This window comes from Podarcis tiliguerta (assembly GCF_965153285.1).
Source record: "Podarcis tiliguerta genome assembly, chromosome: 12".
Classification (NCBI taxonomy): Eukaryota; Metazoa; Chordata; class Lepidosauria; order Squamata; family Lacertidae; genus Podarcis; species Podarcis tiliguerta.
Window position 1 is genome coordinate 59,347,367 of NC_139545.1, and position 20,115 is coordinate 59,367,481.

Here is a 20,115-nt window from a genome sequence, read left to right on the forward strand (position 1 = left end):
TGGGATGCCAACCTACAGGCCAGAAACTCTGAAGGTCCAGAACACTTGGAGGGGGCATCACCAACCCCCTGCCACCCACATGGCGCCCTTGATGGACAGGGGGCCAGTGGGGCGTTCGCCACACTCCCCCTCCCCCTCCCGCGCCCTGGAGGGCTCCCCAAGCCCCTCCGAGGCGTCCCGCTCCGCCGGCCTCTTTCCCGAAAAAGGAGCGCCTTCAGACAATGGTGCCGAAGAGCCCTCGCGCCAGGAGGGATTCCTCGCGCGTAGCGACGTGAGAGAAGAGTGCCCGGGGCTGGCACGGGGGTCGTGCCACCCACGGGGGTCCAGCAAAGCCCGCCTGGAGGCGAGGGCCTGGGATACCTCCGGAGCCCGGCCCCTCCCCCCCCCCCGCGCGCCTTGCCCAAGTGGCCCCTCGCCGCTCCCTCGGGGTCCGCTGGGCGCACCTGTTTCCGAGCCAGGCCCGGAACCTGCGCACGTGCTGGGGGGGAGGGGGCGTGTACCCCCCTACACCCCCCCCCACGCGCGGGCCCGGGCGAGAGCTGCCCCCTCCTCCCCCCCCCTCCCAGGCCGGCTTTCCCGCTCCTTGCCGGGCAGCCCGCAAACTTTCCCCACTCACCACCCCATGGACCAGAAACTCAAAAAGTTTGCTTTTCGTCGCCTTTCGCGCTCCGCCCGTGACTTCCTCCGCGGCCATCGGGGTCGGGTCTGCACTGCTCCGCCTCCCCTTCTCCTCCTCCTCCTCCGTCGGTCCGTCTGTCTGCCTGCCTTCCTGCCTTGCTGGGCTCGCCGCCTTCCCTGCTGCCTCCGTCCTCCCTTTCTCCTCCTCCTCCTCCTCCTGCAACTCTGCCCGCGCGCTCCGTCTTTCTTCCCTCGGAGCCCCGCTGCGCGCTCCGCTCACACTTCTAATAGCTCCGCCGGCCGACGGGGGAGGGGGCCCGGCAGGGCTCCCGCGACGGCCCACGGCCGGATTCCTCCGCCGAAGCGCCGCGGCCGAGGCCGGCTGAGCCCCAGCGCCGCCCGCCGCCGCCGCTCCTTGCCGCGTCCCCGCGCAGCCTCGCCCGGCGCTCCGCCTGCCCGTCCCCGGCGGCCGCGCAACGCCTCGCCGCCGCGCCCCTCCTCGCGCCGCTTCCAGGCCGCATCCCCCGGGACCCTCCAGGCGGCCCGGCTACCGAGGGAAGCGGAGGGAAGGAGCCCGCCTCCCCCCACCCGTCGGAGGCTGGACGGGGGCGGAGGAAGCGAGGAGGGGCGCGGGGAAGGCCGGGCGGCGCGGGAGACCCTCTTCCCCGAGTGCCCGCAAACCATGACACCGGGGAGACGGCGGGGCCCCCACGCGGGATGTCGCGGGTCCTTCCCCGCCGCCCCCCACCCGCTCCACGTCGAGCGGCCCCTGCGAGGCCGGTCTAGGCTCCCTCCTCGCAGAGACGTCCGGCGGAGGCGTCACCGTCGCCTCGTCTTCCTCCCCCCCCCCCCGCCTGTCGGTCACTCTCCCGTCCTGCCCTGCGTGGCGCTGGCAGGGAATGAAGAGCCGCCGGCATCTCCCGGTGCGCGTCTCCCTGGCAACAGAGCCAGTGTTGCCAGGTAACGGGCAGGGCGTGGTACCCAGGAGAGGCTCCTTCTGCACCCGGCGCAGCCCGATGCGGAGTCGTGAAGAGGGAGGGAGGGAGGACCAGCGGGGGGAGGCTTCCTCCCAATGCGTGATGGCGGAGCGGCGTGTTCACACGTGCAGACGAGGGCGCCCGGTTGCCCCCGGGTCTCCCCACTCCCGGCCAGGACCAGGAGAGGCGGCGGGGAGGCGAGGGAGCCCCTCCCCCGCAGGCTCTCCAGTACCCCACCGGGGGCGCGACCGCTGGATCCCCCTGCCCAACGGGCTGCGGTGGTGGGGAACCCCCCGGGGGATCTCCGCCGCCCTCCTGGTCCTGCCCCCTATGGACGGAGAGGGGGGAGGAAGGCCGAGAGGAAAGGACCGTGGCCCCTCCCTCCCCCCCAGAATCCCGGGGCTTCACACTGACCGACCCCCCTTCTCCCCCCCCCCCCAGTTACCGGGCTCCTCCCGGCGGGGAGGGGGCGCGTGGGGCGCATGCGCAGCGCTGCCTTTTTCCCCTCTCGCCGTGAAGGTCAGCCGAGCGGACTGAGGGAAAAGGGGCGGGTGTTAACTCCTTCCGCGCCGCTTCAGTGGAGCCGCGCCGCCGAGCGCAGCTCTCCCTCCCCGCCTCTCCGACAGCCGCCTCCGCCGCGCAGCAGACGCGCCGCCGACGTCGCGCCGCTTCCCCGCCCCTTCGGAGAGCGGTCGGCGGAGGAGGGAGGGAGGGAGCGGCTGTCGTTGCCACCGGCTCCGGACTCAGCGGGACTTGCCCGACGGAGGGAGCCGAAGGCGCGCGGGGCTCCCGTCTGGCCGGCCGGGGCCGCCCCAGGAAGGAACGCGAAGAGCCCCGCGCCGTCCGCACACGCTTGCCGAGCCTTCTCCCGCCGCGGGTGCCCGAGCCCCAGTCGGGGGGCTCTCCAGCTTTCCGGGCGCGGAACGGGCCCCCCGGGGCAGGAGCCAGCGAGCGAGCGCCCTTGCCGGACGTGACCCCCGACGGCGGGAGTTGCTGCTGCGGGCGCCCGCTTGAGCCTGGCGATGTCTGAAGCGGCTGCCCCCGGGATGCGGGCCTGAAGGGCCCCTCAGCTCGGCCCAGGCGCCCCTGGTACCCGCCTCGCTCGCCCCCTCATCGCCGGGAATTTCAGAAGAACAGCCGCCGCCGCCGCCGCCTGGGCCGGCGCGGACGTCCCATGCGACGGAGCTCGCTGAGACTCCGGAGGCGGTGGACAGGCGGTGGACCCCCTTTCCCTAGAGAGTCGACGGTCGCCTCTACCCAAGGGGTCTCCTAGTGGGTCCAGGATCCCTGCGGCGACCCCAAAAGCGGCCTCGCCCCCAAGAGGCCAGGCGACTCTCGCTCTGCTGCTTCGTCTATGTGGGCTACTGATCCTGTTTGTCTTTTTCGCGGGGCGGGGGCCCTGGAGCAGAGCCGAGTCCGCCAGCCTGAGGCAAATTCTCCTGCGCCCCTGAACCCCCAGCTCGGTGGGTTTGCATCAGGAGGGGGTCCGAGAGAGGCCCCCGGGTGCTGTGCCTGGGGAGTCCTGTCGGGGCCTGGCTGGGTGGGCAAGTCTCTGCAAAGGCAGCCTGGCACTTGAACCCCCTTCCCTGACCTGCAGAGGCGAGGGTCTCTCCCTCTCACATGCGCACATGCGACTGACCCCCAGCAAGGCAAGGTCCACCAGAGCCACAAATGGGGTCTCTTTCTGCTGGGGGGCCACCTTTGTGCCTCCCCTTTGGGGGGACAGGGGTGCACTGCGGCCAGTTTGGAGCCCACCGAGGGGGGAAGCTGCACCCGCCAACCAACGTGCCCCATGGAACTTCCAAAGGCTGCTTCCTCCCAAATGGGCCGGGAGCAACCCGAGGGGGGCGCTATTTATGACACGCTCTTGAAGTTCCAGCTGTGCTCAGGGTCCCAAAGAACTGGAGAGCCCTGTGGCCTTCACCGGAAAGGGCTTCCTGGAGAAAGGGCACCTGGAGGCTTTGAAGCAGCGGCTCTGGCAGCCAGGACCCTGCTCAGCAGGAAGGGGCTGAGCCAGGAGACCTCAGAGCTTCCATCCAGCTCAATGGGATGCTGCTGGGTGGCATTTATCTGGCTCTTCAGAGTGATATGGCTTTTGAATAGCTTGATTTTAAGACCTCTGGGGTCCGATTCTGATGGATCCCAGCCCACATTCCCAATGGATCCCAAAGGCCGCTTGGGAATGGGTGTGTTCGCACAAACCCCTTGCAAGGCTTGCAGAAGCCCAGCTGCTCCCAGCGCATTTCTGAGGCCACTGAGGGGGACAAGGCTGGACGATGAGCAGCCCACCTTGAACTCTCTCCCTCCTGGATGCTCCTTCAGAAGGAGGAAGCACTGCACTCTTTGCAACTGGGGAGACAGACATGGCCCTGGGGAAGAGAGGGAGGGGGGGAAGGAAGAGCCCCCATGGCTTCTCCTAAGTGCACACACAGAGCTAGGAAATAGCCATGCAGGTCTGCATGAACCTAAATGTTTTCTTGCAAGAGCCTTCTGTGACTGGGGCTGCAAGTATTCCACGTGCTGTTTTGTCAAAGCTGTTGGTAGACATAATAAATATGTGATTGCGAAAAAGAATAGACTAAATAACATGCCCTCGTTTTCTAGCCCACCTCTCCCTGCAGCCTCTGGCCTGATCCAACAACCCACAGCACAGGGGCAGGGAAATCCCCTTCTCGTTCATTTAGCCTGCTTGTTAATTATAGGCTGCAAACCCCAGATTCCCTACTCCACCCCCCATGCCTTGCCTTGGGGAGAATGGGCTGTTCTACTCTGGTTCTCTTTGAGGGCTTCTTCCCTTTGGGGCATCTGGTTGGCCACGATGAGAACAAGAAGCTGGCCTGATGATGATGATGATTTATTATACCCCGCCCATCATGCTGGGTTTCCCCAGCCACTCTAGATCTAGCTAGAGCCAGGTTCTTTTGATGTTCTCCTCATCCCCCAGGAGGACCAGCCTTAGAAGAAGCTTGATTAATTTGTTTTGGGGAAAAGAAAGGGCTCCTGCTGGCCTCTCTTCTTCCCACCCCTTGCAATTCATGGTGGATCCCCAGATGGTGTCATCAGGAAGAGTTTGGCTTCTTGGACCATGGTCTCCGTTTCCACAAGGAAGGCCTTCTGGCAAGAGATGGGCTGCACCTCACAGCGGTTGGCAAGAATGTGTTTGCTAAGAGCCTCGCAAAGCTGTTCAGGAGAGGTTTCAACTAGAACTTGAGAGGCAGGGAGACGGCATTACAGATGACAGAAGAACACCTGGCACTGGGGATAATGCACAGGAAACTGAAGTGGTGCTCCAGAAACCTGCTTAAAGGGCAGGAAACTACAAGAAAGAAGCAGCTGGAGGGAATGACTCGCGGTTTCAGTTGACTCTATAGTAATGCACACAGTATGGGAACAAGCAAGAGGAACTGGAGCTCTTAATACAGGATGGCAAATATGACCTAATAGGCATTACTGAAACATGGTGGGATGAGACTCATGAGAAGAATGCAAGAATTGAGGGCAGGAGTGCCAGCTTGGCCCCACGGCCATGGGTGCCCGGGGCCATCAGTGCCATGCAGCGTGCATGGACCTGGTGCCAAAATTTGTGGGTGCCCGGCTCCTTCATGGAGAGTTTTGTGGGTGCTTGGGTACCCAGAGCCCCAGGGAGCCAGCAACTATGATTGAGGGGTATAACCTATTCAAAAGGAATAGACCAAGCAGGAAGGAAGGAGGGGAAATTGTCGGAGAGAGAAACAACCATGAATTTACTGTGGGTGTCTGCTATAGACCACCAAGCCAGACTTGGATGATGCCTTCCTGGAGCAGATTACCAAACGTTTCAAAAGGAGAGATATAGTAGTCATGGGAGACTTCAACTCCTGTTGGGACACAAACTCTGCCAAGAATGTAAGGTTCAAATCTTGGACCTGGTTCTCATCAACAGGGAGGAACTGATCAGCAAAGTGGACATACTGGGAAACTTGGGAGGAAGTGATCATGCTTTCCTGGGTTTCATGATAAAACCAGCAAGAGGAAGCTGAGTGTAGTCAGACATGCACACAGGATTGGTGGATCAGGGGAATGCTGTGGACATAGTGTATCTTGATTTCAGTAAGGCTTTTGACAAAGTCCCCCGTGATATTCTTGTGGAGGAGCTGGTAAAATGTGGGTTGAACGAGGTAACTGTTAGGTGGATTTGTAGCTGGTTGGCTGACTGAACCTGAAGAGTACACATTAATGGTTCCTCATCAACCTGGGGAAAAATGACAAGTGGGGTGCCACAGGTTCTGTCCTGGGCCCGTTGATGTTCAGCGCCTTTACAAATGAATTGAGGGGGGTGCCCTTCCAATCTGCAGATGATATCAAGCTGGGAGGGGTAGCTAATGCCACAGAACACAGAATCAGGGTCCAACAAGATTTTAGCAGACTGGAGAACTAACAAAATGAATTTCACTAGGGACAAATGCAAGGTTCTAAGTTAAAAGACACTTGGGCAGAAAAAACCAGCTGCACAAATAAAAGATGGGGAACACCTGCCTTGGCAAAAGTACATGTGAAAAGGAACTAGGGGTCTTAGTGGACCAGAAGCTTAATGTCAGTCAACAGAGTGATGGAGCAGCAGCCAAGAAAGAGAGAGAGAGAGAGAGAGAGAGAGAGAGAGAGAGAGAGAGAGAGAGAGAAAGGTAATGCTATTCTAGACTACACCAACAGAAATAGAGTATCCAGATCAAGGAAAGTCATATTACTGTTCTATTCTGCCTTGAACCACACCTGAAATACTGTGTAAAGCTCTGGGTGCCACAATTTAAGAAGACTATTGAGAAGTTGGAACACATGCAGAAGAGATCAAGGGTCTAGAAACCAAGCCTTATGAGGAACGGTTGAGGGAACTGGGGATGTCTAGCCTGGATTAGAGGAGATTGATTGTAGCTATGATAGCCATCTTCAAGTATCTTAAGGGCTGCCCCATGGAAGACGGAGCTAGCTTGTCTTCTCAGCTCTAGAGAGCAGGACCTGAACCAATGGATTCAGACAACAAGGGAGGAGTTTCCAACTCAACATCAGGAAGAACTTTCTGGTGGTAAGAGCCGTTCGACAGTAGAACAGACTCGGGAGGTTGTGGACTCTCTTCACTGGAGTTTTTTAAACAGGTTAAATAGCCATCTGTCATGGATGCTTTAGTTGCAAATTCTGCATTGCATGGGGTTGGATTAATGACTTGGGGTCTCTTCCAACCCTACAATTCTGGGATCTCACATCCAGAGAGTCTCTGGCCTTCTTGAGGAAAGATGCCATCATGATAAAGAAGAGAGGGGCCAACTTTTCTTTTTGTTTCCTGCCTGGCCCCCACCCTCCTTTTGAGTGGAGATGGCTGAAGGATGAGGGGGAGGGGGCCCTGGCCACTCATGGTGGAAACTGACTTCAGAAGGCAACTGCCTCTCTTGGGAAACATCCATTTGTCCAGCCTTGGAGAGATGCCAAGAGACAAATCCACCAGTTTTCCTGTATTTATTTCTCATCCTTCCTGGGCTAAACTCCATCATTTATGCATCTGTGGTCTCCTCTCCCCCCTCCCCCTTTTTTTAGTGAAATGGACAGTCTGCTCCAATGGTGCCTTCTAGGGACCCCTCACTCTTCTAAGCCCTCCATTACTGTCATCAAGCATTGATTAGGAATCGGACGTCTGCATTGCGGGAGGTTGTTCTAGTTGGTTGTTGGGACCCTTCCAACTCTGCAATTCTATTATTCTATGAAGCTTATCGCTCCAATAGGCAACGATCAGAAGGTCAAGCCACAGCCCCCCACCCCCCGCTTCCTTCTGGGCTGGGCTTCCTTCCGATTCCCTAATAATATAATCAAAGAACTGTAGAGTTGAAAGGGGCCACAAGACTCATCTAGTCCAACCCCCTGCAATGCAGGAATCTTTTGCCCAACACAGGACTCGAACCCACAACTTTGAGGTTAAGAGTCTCATGCTCTACCAACCGAGCTATTCCAGAACTGAAGCAATGCTCCTGAGGTTTACTCTCAGGGTTAAGGGGCTTAGATAGCTACTGTTTACCAGTCTTCAGCATTTCTGGAGTATTTTGAATCTATATAGAAGAGAGCGCCAGGGACACAACAGGGGGCCTCCATGGGTCAAGGGAATGAGAAACCACAAGTCGGTTGTGACCATTTGGCAAGGCATTCTGAAGGCCAGGCCTCTGCAGCAGCTGCTGCCTGAGCACTATTGTTAATCCAAGCCCCAGTGAGGGGTCCGTTGCCCCTGTCTTGTCTGGTTTCCATGGGGTCAATTTCAGTTCCATGCCAAGGGTGTGGCCAAGCCCCATGCTGTGGTCTGACTGACCAGATGCTCTCTTGCCCGTTTGCCCAACATGGCTCATGGGCACAAACCCAGGGATGGGGCCTGAGCAGATGAAAGACATACTTTCATAATTTCAGTGCAGTTCAACATCTGTATGGAGCCATTGGGAGTGGCCAGCCGAGACCTTCAGTAGCGGCCCTGTTAACTGTGCCACCTTAGGATGCTGTGGGAAGGAGCCCCCCCCCCCCCGGAGAATAGGCAGGCACCAACGGTTAGATGTTAACTGTTAAGGACGCGGGTGGCGCTGTGGGTTAAACCACAGAGCCTAGGACTTGCCGATCAGAAGGCGGTTCGAATCCCCGCAACGGGGTGAGCTCCCGTTGCTCAGTCCCTGCTCCTGCCCACCTAGCAGTTCGAAAGCATGTCAAAGGGCAAGTAGATAAATAGGTACCGCTCCGGCAGGAAGGTAAACGGCGTTTCCATGCGCTGCTCTGGTTCACCAGAAGCAGCTTAGTCATGCTGGCCACATGACCCGGAGTACGCCAGCTCCCTCGGCCAGTAAAGCGAGATGAGTGCCACAACCCCGTAGTCGGCCACGACTGGACCTAATGGTCAGGGGTCCCTTTACCTTTTTAACTGTTAGCTGCTTCCAGCATGCATTAAAAACACATTTGCTTAGGCATTCCCAGGCCAATGATGCTAGTTTTCAGCATCCTAGCCACTGTAATAATATAAATATTTTACTGGTGTGGTTTGTTTTAATTATTATGTACTGGTTATTTTACTGGTTACAAATATTCTTAGTGCTCTCTGGAGAGAAAGGCGGCATAAAAACAGTTTTATAAAACCAATAAATAAAACAGGCAGCATAATTAATGCCTCTGGCCACCGGGAGGTGCAGGGTGGGGTGGGGGAACACAGGATGAGGAGCCCCCCCCCCCCAGCCAAGCATGGACCTGTATGTGTTCTCTGGATCAGAGCTTCAGGTGCCTGGCTGTGCCCTGGGCCTCCTGCGAAGGACTCATTCTGCACTGAAGAAATGTCCTACTGAATTCCTAAGAGGCCAGGCACAGGTGCATCACCTTGGGTTGCCTGGCAGCCCCGAGACAAGAGCTCACCTCTCAAGGAGGGGGAAAGGGTTTAATGTGAGTTCAACATCCAGTCTCCCCAGGGTGGGGCGGGGGAACAGCAGCAGCTTGACCCAAACAAAGGCGACAGCCGGAAAGGCCTCACTGTCCCTCTGCCTGACCTCCAGGGTCAGACTCTGGTCCGTCTCCAAAGGCAGGAACCTCATAAGCTGCAGAGAAGCCCCAGCGAGTGGCTCTCAGGAGCACAACATTTTGGCACATATCGGAGCCACGCTCTTCTCCAAGCTCAGATATTGTTGTGAGATGCACACACAGTAAATCAGAGTTGGGGGAGGAGGAGCCCCAGGGGAGCAAAGCAGCCCCTCACTCCCAGATGCATCTGAAAGGGCAGCCTCAGCCAGCAGGGGGTCCGGGGCCCCACACAGGAGGCGCTGAAGGGGCTGCTGGGAGAACTTACTGTCATCTACCAGAGGGCCTGGAGCAGACCTCTCTGTCCTTGCCACTGCCACCGAAGTCCCTCCCCCAGCCCCCTTTCCTGCCCCTGCCCCCCAAGGGGGCAGTGACCATCTCCACTAGCTCTGGTGGCATCAGATGGCAGGCTGCCAGCATGGGAGAAGGATGCCACTGGCAAGGAAACACCAGGTGCCAGGTGGTGCCAGGTGAGGTTCTGGACTCTGAAGTAGATATTGCTTGGAGACTGCGCTGGCTGATCCAAAAGATTCTGGCCACGGAAGTAACTGCTAGAGAGCTTCATTTCCCTGCCTTTGCCCATCCCCGGTGGACTTCCAAAGCCCACGGAACAACGGGGAAGGGGAACTGAGCTGCTCCTGCCCACCTCTGGTTTCAACAGGTAGGTCTCCCATTAAACTGCCCGGGGCTTGGAGACAATGTGGACGACTCGTTGGAGGCACGGATGTGCTCAGTGGGATTGTGTTTCTTTAACAGCCATTAGCGGACCAGGATTGGAACCACGGTGCATGGGGAGGAGAGAGGGGCGCCCCTTTCCCCCACCCCCGCTGTCGCAACGAGATTGCCCCCCCCATAAGTTGGAGCAGGCAGGGGTCCTGCGTGGGGCTGACCATTGCAGCAGGCAGGTCTTCTCCAAGCTGAGGGCGGGGATGCTCAGCCTGCCCAGGAGGCTCTATGAATGTGCTGGGGGGGGGGGCAGCGCCAACCTCGCCCCGTCCGGACGCCAAGAGCTCCGGCATCCATAATACCCGCCCCCTCCTCCTGATTGCCAGCCTCACACACCAGCGTCCGAGCAGATGGAGGTGTCGGGGGGGGGGGGGGAGGCAGCAGGTGAAGGCACTGTGGGGGGGGGGTCACTCACTCCAGGCAAGTTTACCTTGGGCACAAGCAAATGAGCCGCGGGGGAGTCCAAGACGCCGCCTCCTCCTCCGAGAGAGAAGCGGCAACATCTTAGTAGCAGCCCAGCCGCGGAAGCCCCGCTTTGGGCCAGCAAATGGCTGCCCTTCCGTGCCCCCCCCCCCCACTCCCCGCATGGCTGACCCATTCCCCCTCCCCCGAGGCAGCCCCTCCCCGGGCTTCGGCCGGCCCTTTCTGCGGCCGCGCCCCCGGCCGCCTTGTGCACGTGGGCGCGGAGAGTCTGCGGAGAAGGTGGTCCCCACGGCGGGGCCGCCCCCCCCCAGTCCACACACACTGGCACTTACCCGGCTGCCCCGGTCCTCGTCCGGTCCGCTCTGGGGCTCGTGGGTGCCTCCCTGCCTCGCAGGCCAGGCGCGGTAATGCTCGGGCGCTCCGCCGCCTGCAGCCAGCGGCGCCCGGGACCGGGGGGCTGCGGAGAGGCGGCGGGAGTTGCCGGCCGGGCGCGCCGAGGGGCGCCTCCCCAGGAGCCGGGGCTGCTGCTCCTCTGCCCTGCCGTCCGTGCGGGCCAGGCGGAGACAAAGAAGCTCCGCCGCCGCCGCCGCGACGGGGCTGCCAAGACCCACTCGGCAGCTTCCTTCCTTCCCCTCTTCCTTCCCAAATGCTTCTGCCCGAGTTTCCATGGGAACAGTATAATGCCTTTCGCGTTGCTGGGGAGATGCAGAGGCTCAGCAACCTCGCCAGGCCTGCCAAGAACCTCGCCGGCTTCGGGGGGCTGGTGCGAAAGCCGGCGGAGGATTTGGCACCGGACGGGGCGGCCGAGGCCATCTCCATCCGCAGCAGAATGTCCCGGGAGCCTGGTTGCCGGATCAGGCCAAGGGGCCCCCTCTGGTCCAGCACCCACAAGGGCCACCCAGGGGCCTCGGAGGGGGGCGAACCAGCAAGCAGGATCCGGCCCAAGGGAAACTCTCCGCTCCGGCGGTTTCCAGCAAGCGGCATTCAGAAACGCAGGTGCCTCTGACTGTGGGAGCTGGACAGAGCGAGAAGGGAAAGGTCTCCCCGGGACGCGGTGGACTGGAGTGACCACCTGTCAGGGATGCTCGAGCTGAGATCCCTGCATTGCAGCGGGTTGGGATGGATGACCTTTGGGGTATCTCTAGCCCCCTCCTCCACGATATAATAAAGAGTTTGCTGGATCTTGCCCAAGGGTTCCTGTTGCCCAGCTTCCTGTTCTCCCAGTGGCCAACCAGTTGCCCATTATGGGAAACCAGCAAGCAGGATTCCCGCGCCAGAGCAAATGGTCTTCAGAAACACTGCTGGATAGAATCATAGAATCGTAGAGCTGGAAGGGACCCGAGGGTCATCTAGCCCAACCCCCTGCAATGCAGGGATCTCAGCTAAAGCAACGCCGACAGATGGCCGTCCCACCTCTGCTGGAAAACCTCCAGTGAAGGGGCGTCCACAGCCTTCCTAGGGACAGCCCTCTCCTGCTTCATGAATTCGCCCGACCCTCTTTTCAAGCCCCGCAGGTTGGTGACCATCATTGCCTCCTGTGGGAGAGAGTTCCGCAGTTTGCACAGAGGAGGAGGGTCTTTCACCCGCCCTGAATCTTCCAGCCTCACCTGTCACCGCGGGAGGCCTGCTTGCGGCTGGGGTGGGTGGGGGCGCTTGAGCAAAGGAAGGGCGCCTTGTTCTGGAGAGGGAGGGAGAGCAAACGGATCTCGCTGGCTTCAGGAGAAAAGGAATGGAAAAGTACAGCCAGGTCCTGGCGTGTTTCCACGTGGCGCTTGCTGTGCGCCTGAAGGAAGCGCGTGAGGGCCCAGCCTCGGGGAGAGACTCGGGCAGCCGCTTCGTCCATCCTCCCCGGCGAACCCGCGACGCTTGCACCGCCTGCCTGCCTGCCTGCCTGCCTTTGGCACATGACGGGGCGCTGCTGAGCGCCGATCATTCGCCTATTTCGCTTCCAGGACCCTTTTGCAAGACGCCTTTCAGTCGCTCAAAACATACGCCCTTATCGCTCCCTTCGAATAATTAACCCGGTTCCTAAGGCTCGGGTTGTAGTCACAAGAGAGGACGAGGAAGAAACATTGGGGAGCTGTCGACGCCCTTGGGGAGGCCTGAAGTTTGCAGAGGGAGGAGTCCTCTCAAAAGAGAAAACTTCTGTTTCTTCTCCTTTTTTTCTCTTTCCCCCTTTACTTTCTTTCTCCCACCCCCTTTTGGGTTTGCGTTTTTATTTAGTTTTTCTTATCTTTGATATCTTTGATAAAAAAGATATTCGATATTATTCTTTTTAATTTTTTTTTCCAAAATTTAAAAATAAAACTTGAAAAAATAAATATAAAATAAACTTGAAAAAATAAAATAAAATTTTAGGGGGGGGGGGGAGCTAGAGAAAACCCGAGAGTGCAAAAAACAGGGAGGCTGTGTGGGAATCACCTCACCCAATCCCTTTCTCCCAAAGAGCCCCATGGGGGCTGAGGGGGGGGGTTCAGCAGTGGTAGAATAGAAAGACAAGCCTGCAGTCTCACCAAGACAGAGCAGGACTTTGTCGTATACTTCTCATGCGCTCAGTTCTGGTGCTGCTAGAATGAAACTAACGATGCTTAACTATCAAGGCCCCTAATCCTGGAGGATTAGGCAACTTTAGTCCACACTGCAATTTGAGTGGCACAGTCTGGAGCTGCAGTTGGTGTGGACAGGACAGAGCCCTGGGCTCAAAGATCTGCATCAACTACCAGGCTGAGATCAAGGTATTCCTATTAGTATAGAAAGCCCTTCATAACTTGGGACCACCTTACCTAAGACGTTGCCTTACCCCCCCCCCCCCATGCACCCACTCAACTGCTTTGATTGACAGAACAGGCACGGCTCCAGGTGCCACATAATGCCCATTTTCCGCATTTGTCAGAACATCATTCATTGTGGCAGCGCCTGCCCTTTGGAACTCCATGCCTCTTGACATCAAGCAGGTACCTTCCCCGTACTCTTTCCAGCACCTGCTATAAATACGCTTGTTTCAACAAGCCTGCCTAGATGCTTTGAAAGTTTATGTGGATTTAAGCATTTCGTCCGTTTTAAACTAATGCATTTCCCCTTGGTTTTCTTATCTTTTTTCGAACTGCTTTGAGGGGCGGTTTTGACCATTGAACAGTGTGTGGGTTTTATGAAATAAATAAGAGAGAGCAGACCTTGCTCCAGCAGCGGAACTACTGGGAGCCCAGTCTAAGCCCCTGGTTGTTCCTTTGAAGCCCTGCCCTTAGCTGCCCCACACCTGTTGTCATGGCTAGGAGGTTCCCCACCTGTCCTAAGGGTGGGAAGACACAGCTACATTTCCTTGCACACCTGGCTTGACATGTTTTGTCAAGGACCTGACCAGATTGGTCCTGGATTTCCAGGACTTCACAGCCACCAAAGGGTCTGCCACTTTGTCTGTCAGCCAAGCCAGGTCGTTAGGAGTGCACTGAGGAAGCTGGAACACACACACACACACACACACACACACACACACACGTGCAAAAATGCACAAGATAGTGAGATGCTCTCCACCCTGAAGCAACATAGCCTGGTGTCCCAAAAGCAAATAAATGCTCAGTTGCGGCTCCTGCCTTAACGTCGGCACCTCAGAAGCGATAAAGGCAACCGACAATATTTTTTTGCTGGGCTTGCTGAACGTTCCGCTTCCCTGCAGAGATGGTAGAGTTGGAAGGGACTCCTGAGAATCATCTAGTCCAACCCCCTGCAAGGCAGGAATAACAACTAAAGTATCCATGACAAATGAGCATCCAGTATCTGCACTCACTCATACTTCCCCTGGGTCTTTGGGCCCCGATCCTTTTCCCCTGCAGACTGGGAGACACAGCAAAGAAGAACTCCTGGGACGGAGGCAGTGGCGGACGCTGGGCTTTAAAATTTCTGCGACACTCTGTGCGACACCAGAATTTGGCACACCCCCCCCCTCACCTCTTGCATTCTGTTGTTCATCATTGTTGCAGCGTCCCCTGCGGTGCTCTCTGAGCTCAGCACCCGGTCGTGCTCCCCTCCACCCGCCTCTTGATGGAGGGCTCCTTCACAGTACGTGAATCTGGAGAGGGGGCTTCTCCTTCTGGGCTCCCCACCTGCAGCCAGCGAGGGGGCCAGCCAGTGCCAACAGACCTAGATGCCCAGGAAGGTGTGTGGGGCAAGGGAGAGGGCAAGGAGAAAAGGGGCTACGAAGAAGCAGCCCCTCCATGGCAGAAGCGTAGCATGGGGGGGGGCAGGGGCACCTTGGCCCTGGGCACACACTTCTGAGGGGGTGCAACCAGGTGACCCCACGACAGGCTCCCTCGTGGAAGGGGAAGCCACAGGGAGGCAAGCCCAGCTGTGCCCAGGCCAGGCCTTTGGGGCTGGATGGCAGCTCCTTCTCCTCATGAGATCACGGGAGAGAGGTTTGGGGATTTCTTCGTTAAGCATTTTATGCGCCCATTTTTTTAATTTTTATGTTTCAAACTGTCCTGTGATATTTGTATGAAGGGTGTTATACAAATTTAATAAATAAGAATGCTGCTGAAGTTGGGAAGCCAGTCTAGGATTGGGAAGGATGTGCGGTGTATCCCAAAATCCCACCCAGCTCTACAGGAGGCAGCGAGACATGGGTTTGCTCACAGCAGGTTCGTGAGAGAAGTTGCTGCTCCTCAGCATCAGGGGGGAAGCCTGGAGGAAGCAGACCCCCCTCTGCAACACACCTGCCTCCTCCACTGAGCACGGCAGAACCCAAGAGCCCAGCTGGATCAGGCCAATGGCCCATCCAGTCCAGAGTCCTGTGTAGTGATCAGGTGGGATTGCTATGAGGAATTATAACAAATATAGAGTAATCCATCTGTGTCAGCAATGAAAGCATTGCATTCACTGGGTTTAAACTATTTTGATATGATTCTTGATCAATCCACACCTCTGCATCCCTGTTCCATTTCTCTTTCTTCACAAGTCACGTACACACTTAAGACAGACAGGCGTCCTGGATCATTAAAGATAGTGGGCAAGTTTCTTTGATGCAGTTTTTCTGATATGTTAATCTTAGGGCCAGGAAACAGATCTCTCCTGAAGGTGATAATGATCGCTGTCTTCCTGGCCATCCCTCTTTTCATATATTTTGTTTGTTTATAACCTCAGGGGTTGCCAAATGCACTCCTTTGTAGTTCTGTTTTGTTTACCCCAGAAATATGTGAGCTTAATTAGTTTTGGTAGTTTAACTTTGTTCCCACATGGTTTTTTTTTTAAATGCTCAGAGGAAATCTGATTGGTTCTTAGGAACACTCTGTAAAAAGCTCTTTTGTGAATAAAACGACCTGGGCCAGGGGCTAGAGGGAGAGAGATTATTATACGCACCCTTTCCAGAGTCTTGCTGGTTCAAGCCTCTGTGTGTATTCTTATTAATCAGAGTTCAATCCTTCCTTTACTTTGGGAACGCCTCGGTCCTGTTCTCACAGTGGCTAACCAGATGTCTGTGGGAAACCAGGGAGGGGAACATGAGTGCAAGAGCGACTCTCCCCTCCTGATGTTTCTTGCAAGTGGGATTCGGAAGCATTTCCTGCCTCCAGCTGTGGAGGGCAGAGCATGTGATGGCCTGGGACTCGGAACCAGAGGAGTTTCAGTCTGCACCCGATCCTTTGCCTCAGGCATCATCTGAACCAAGGCCTGATCCAGAAGAGTCCCAGTCTGCACAGGTTCCCCTGCAACAAGCACCAGCTGGGCGGAGTCAGGGGCCTGAGCCTGCCCTGGCTCCAGATGCGGGGATGACCTCGTTGCCTCCAGCTGGGCCATCACTTACAGCTGCTCCACTACTGGTTGGGTCAGGGGAGGCTGAGGCGGCCTCTGGGTCTAGTAACCCACCAATGTCTCCCGAGCTGCAGAGACTGAGGTCTGAGAGAAGGAGACCTGAGAACTTGCAGGAGGAGTGCTCGCCTTCGGGCGAGACAGGGAGGTGAGTCGCCGGGGGATCAGGCCCGGCCATTACTCCAACAGAGATAAAAGGCTGCTGGACCCTGCCCCAGGTTGTGGGAGCAACATTGCTGTGTGCTAGATCCTGCCTGAGATCCTGTACCTGTCCTTGCCTGGTTTCCTGCCTCGTGTCCTGCCTTGGCCCTGTTGGACTGACACCTTGCAGAACCTTCGGATTCTGGACCGGCCCTGGACCACGTTTCACGGGTTACCCCTGTGCCCAGTACAGAGCACACCCATCCTGGCTCCTCCCCCCCTCCATGAATTTATCGTCCAGGTTGGGGGCCAGCCCTGCCTCCTGCCACCCACCCACCTAGCTCCTTCCGGCCAATCAGAGAGAGCTTTGCCAGCCTCCCACCTTATCAGCTCTCCTCCGTCAAGCCCAATCCAAGGCTATCCCTGCTGAGTCAGAGTCTGAGCTGCTTGCTCACAGCCTTTAAAAATGCAGCAGCAAGGAGGACCCAGGAGAGAACACTCACCGACTCTGCAGCCAGCAGGGGACTGGGCAGGAAGGCTGCCTCTCCTCACTCCCGACTGGACTTGCAAAGTCGTGACACACACACACAACTTCTGCTATGGCAGAGATGCAGGATCGGTCCCGGCAGTGCCAACTGGGCCCCGCGACTATGGGTGCCCGGGGATGTGGGTGCCATGCAGCATGCATGGCCCTGGCACCAAAATTTGTGGGTGTCTGGCCCCTTCACAGGGAATTTAATAATAATAATAATAATTAATAATAATAATAACTTATTTATACCCCGCCCATCTGGCTGGGTTTCTCCAGGCACTCTGGGCTGCTTCCAATGGAATATTAAAATACAATAACCTATTAGACATTAAAAGCTTCCCTAAACAGGGCTGCCTTCAGATGTCTTCTGAATGTCAGGTAGTTCTTTATTTCCTTGACATCTGATGGGAGGGCGTTCCACAGGGCGGGTGCCACCACCGAGAAGGCCCTCTGCCTGGTTCCCTGTAACTTGGCTTCTCGCAGGGAGGGAACCGCTTGGCCACCCAGGGAATCGGCACCTAGGATAGGCCTGCTCTGTGGTCTCTTCCCCCTCCCCACTTCAGTAGCTGAAGCTTAGTCAAGCCAGGCAGGACCCCCCCCCCACGCCCCTACAAACACACATAGAGGTCAGACCGCTGAGGACTTTTCCCTGGAGTAGCAGGAAAAGAAAGACAGACCAGGTCCAGGGACAAAAGGACCCAAACACTGCTGCCAGAAAGGAGTTAAGTGGCTTAAGAAGGCTGGACTGCATCTTCCCTTCTGCATCACCCCTCCCTGCCTTCATCCCCCCCCCCATTTCAGGCAAGGGAAGGGGCCACACAGAGCAGGGAAGCCTCTCTTCCGTGCCCCTCCCCTGCACAAAGAACCAGCCAGCTCCTACAAGTGGATTTATTTTTCTTTCTGCTCAGTGGCCGGGGGTTTCAACTGGAGCTAGGAGCCCAAAGCAGAGGTGGTCAGGATCCTGCCTGCAACCAGGCCAGAGAGGTTCGCTGCAGATTTGCCAGACACAGACTCGTCCCCATTCTGCTTCCACCAACCCAGGAGGAGAGCAGGGCATCGGCATTCAGAAAAGCCCCTGGTTTCACCCAAGGCAACTAGGCACCCAGCTGACTCCAGGGGTCAGATCCAGACTTGGGGGGTGGGGGGGGGCAGCCCCATCATTGCCACCTGGACCAGTCTGCTGTGATTTCCCAGGAGCGGGGGGGGGGGGGGACGGGACGGGACGACTCACCATCAGGCAGAGGCTTCCAAGAGATGAGCTGCCTCCTTTGGAAACTTCATGCAGCTGTGATGGCAACGCAGCAGAGAAGAAAAGCCCCAAGGAGGAGGAGGAGGAGCTGCTGGAGGCAAAGGCCAAATCATTCCCACACCCAGGGACACAGTGGCGGTGGTGGGTCACAGATCCCTGGGGAAAGGGAGTCTACAATGGTAGAGTTGGGGGCACCCAAGGGTCATCAAGTCCAACCCCCTGCAATGCAGGAGTCGTCATCCAACTGCTTGGCTGACTGCGAGGCCGAGGGAGTTGCCCAGCACCCCCCAGGCAGAATCAGCACCCACCTGCAGGAAGGAGGCACCCACCGGAGGGCATTGTGGGGGGCAAGTCATAGGGGTTTCCAACTGAACCCTCCTGGGGGAAAGGGGAGTTTGCCAGCACAGGAGGGACGGATTGGCTAGGTGTTAATAGCAGTAGTAGTAGCAGCAGTAATTTATTTACACCCCACCCATCTGGCTGGGTTTCCCCAGCCACTCTGGGCAACTCCCAACAGAATATTAAAAACAGAAAAAAAGATCAAGCATTAAAAACTTCCCTAAACAGGGCTGCCTTCAGATGTCTTCTAAAAGTCGGATAGTTGTTTATTTCCTTGACATCTGATGGGAGGGCATTCCACAGGGAGGGTGCCACTACTGAGAAGGCCCTCTGCCTGGTTCCCTGTAACTTGGCTTCTCGCAGTGAGGGAACTGCCAGGAGGCCTTCAGAGCTGGACCTCAGTGTCCGGGCTGAATGATGGGGGTGGAGACGCTCCTTCAGGTATACTGGGCATTTGAGGCCGTTTAGGGCTTTAAAGTTCAGCACCAACACTTTGAATTGTGCCCAGAAACGTCCTGGGAGCCAATGTAGGTCTTTCAGGACCGGTGATATGGTCTCGGAGGCCGCTCCCAGTCCCTAGTTAATGCTTGCAATTCCTGCATTGTAGGGGGTTGGACTGGATGACCTTTGGGGTGCCTTCCAACTTTATGCTTCATACAGGTCCCAGGATATTTGAGACTTTGTGTGGGTTGGTAGTGGAGTCATTCCAGGGCCTCCCCAAGCGCGGAGGAGGAGGGGACGGCTCAGCCGCTGGCATTTTGTGCTCCCCCCCCCACATCAGAACGTAGGAAATTGCCAGATACAGAGTCAGACCCCCTCGGTCCAGCTCAGCATCGCCTCCTCTGGGTTTCAGGCGGGAACTGACATTCTGCATCCCAAGCAGCTGCTCTTTCCCCCGCTGCGCTCTCCGGACCTGCCGAAGCCGGCAAGTCGCGCAAGCAAGAAAACACGCGCAGCCAGGGAGCAGGAAGAGACCCCTCCGACCTCCCCTCTGGAAAGCTCGCTGCGCTTTCGAACCACAGACCACCCCCCCCCCCGGCCCGCGGGCGCCCCCGGGGTCCCTTGGCCCTGCAAGCCGCCGAGCCTACCTGCTCCGGGTCAGGTAGATCTCAAAGGTCCGGCGGCGGGGTCGCTTAGACTTGAGCCGCCCGGCGCCCCCATTTTCTGACGCCGCGGCGGTGGGGCCGCGCTGGGCCGGCGCGCAGCGGAGCCGCGGGATCCATTTCTGGAAGGGAAAAAGTAAACAGGGCGGAGGGGCAGTGGAGCAGCCTCTCTTCGGCCAGGCGCCCCCTGATCTGCCCGGGCAGGGAGAGGCCGATGCCCGCCGCCGCCTCGAAAGGGGAGCCCAGCTTGGCGGAGGCGCGCAAGATGCGCGCAGGAGCGCGGGGATTTCGGCGGGAAGGCTGCGCCCCAGAAGGGTCCCGGGACTCCGTCGGCCCCAGCACAGCCCTTCTCCGCCTCGGGAATGGGAGTGGGGGGCTTTGTCTCGGGCGCAGGTCGCGGCCCCTCCTGGGCAAGGGGCGCGCAGGGGGAGAGACAGACGACTGGCCCGCGCGGAGAGGAAGGCTGCCCTCCTCCCAAACAGCCCCCCGGGAAAACTAAGCGCGAAGGGCCGCCGCCAGCGCTGCGCCCCTCTCCCACCTCGCCGGACCCGCGTACCTGGCGGGGTCTCCGGCGCGGCCGGCGCCGGCTCGGGCACACGCGTTGCTCTTTCGCCAGGCGCCTGCGCGGTGCTGCGGAGAGAGGGGGAGAGG

At 57.9% G+C, this 20,115-nt stretch overlaps 2 protein-coding genes across 7 annotated transcripts in view; one reads left to right on the plus strand and one right to left on the minus strand.

Moving 5' to 3' along the window:
* Positions 1-10,987, minus strand: part of SMARCD3 (SWI/SNF related BAF chromatin remodeling complex subunit D3) — a 35,968-nt gene extending 24,981 nt beyond the window's left edge. For 2 of the 6 annotated variants that reach the window (XM_083406457.1, XM_083406456.1), the window contains exon 1: positions 10,637-10,987. In XM_083406457.1, coding sequence (XP_083262583.1) covers positions 10,637-10,972 — 336 coding nt within the window. In that variant the 5' untranslated portion in view covers positions 10,973-10,987. Of the gene's footprint in view, positions 1-616; positions 922-2,040; positions 2,227-10,636 lie in introns of those variants that run through there. The other 4 variants (XM_083406461.1, XM_083406459.1, XM_083406460.1 and 1 more) reach the window with 4 other exon arrangements.
* Positions 1-20,115, plus strand: part of LOC310660898 (uncharacterized protein) — a 561,482-nt gene that overhangs the window by 131,891 nt on the left and 409,476 nt on the right. The window lies entirely within an intron of this gene.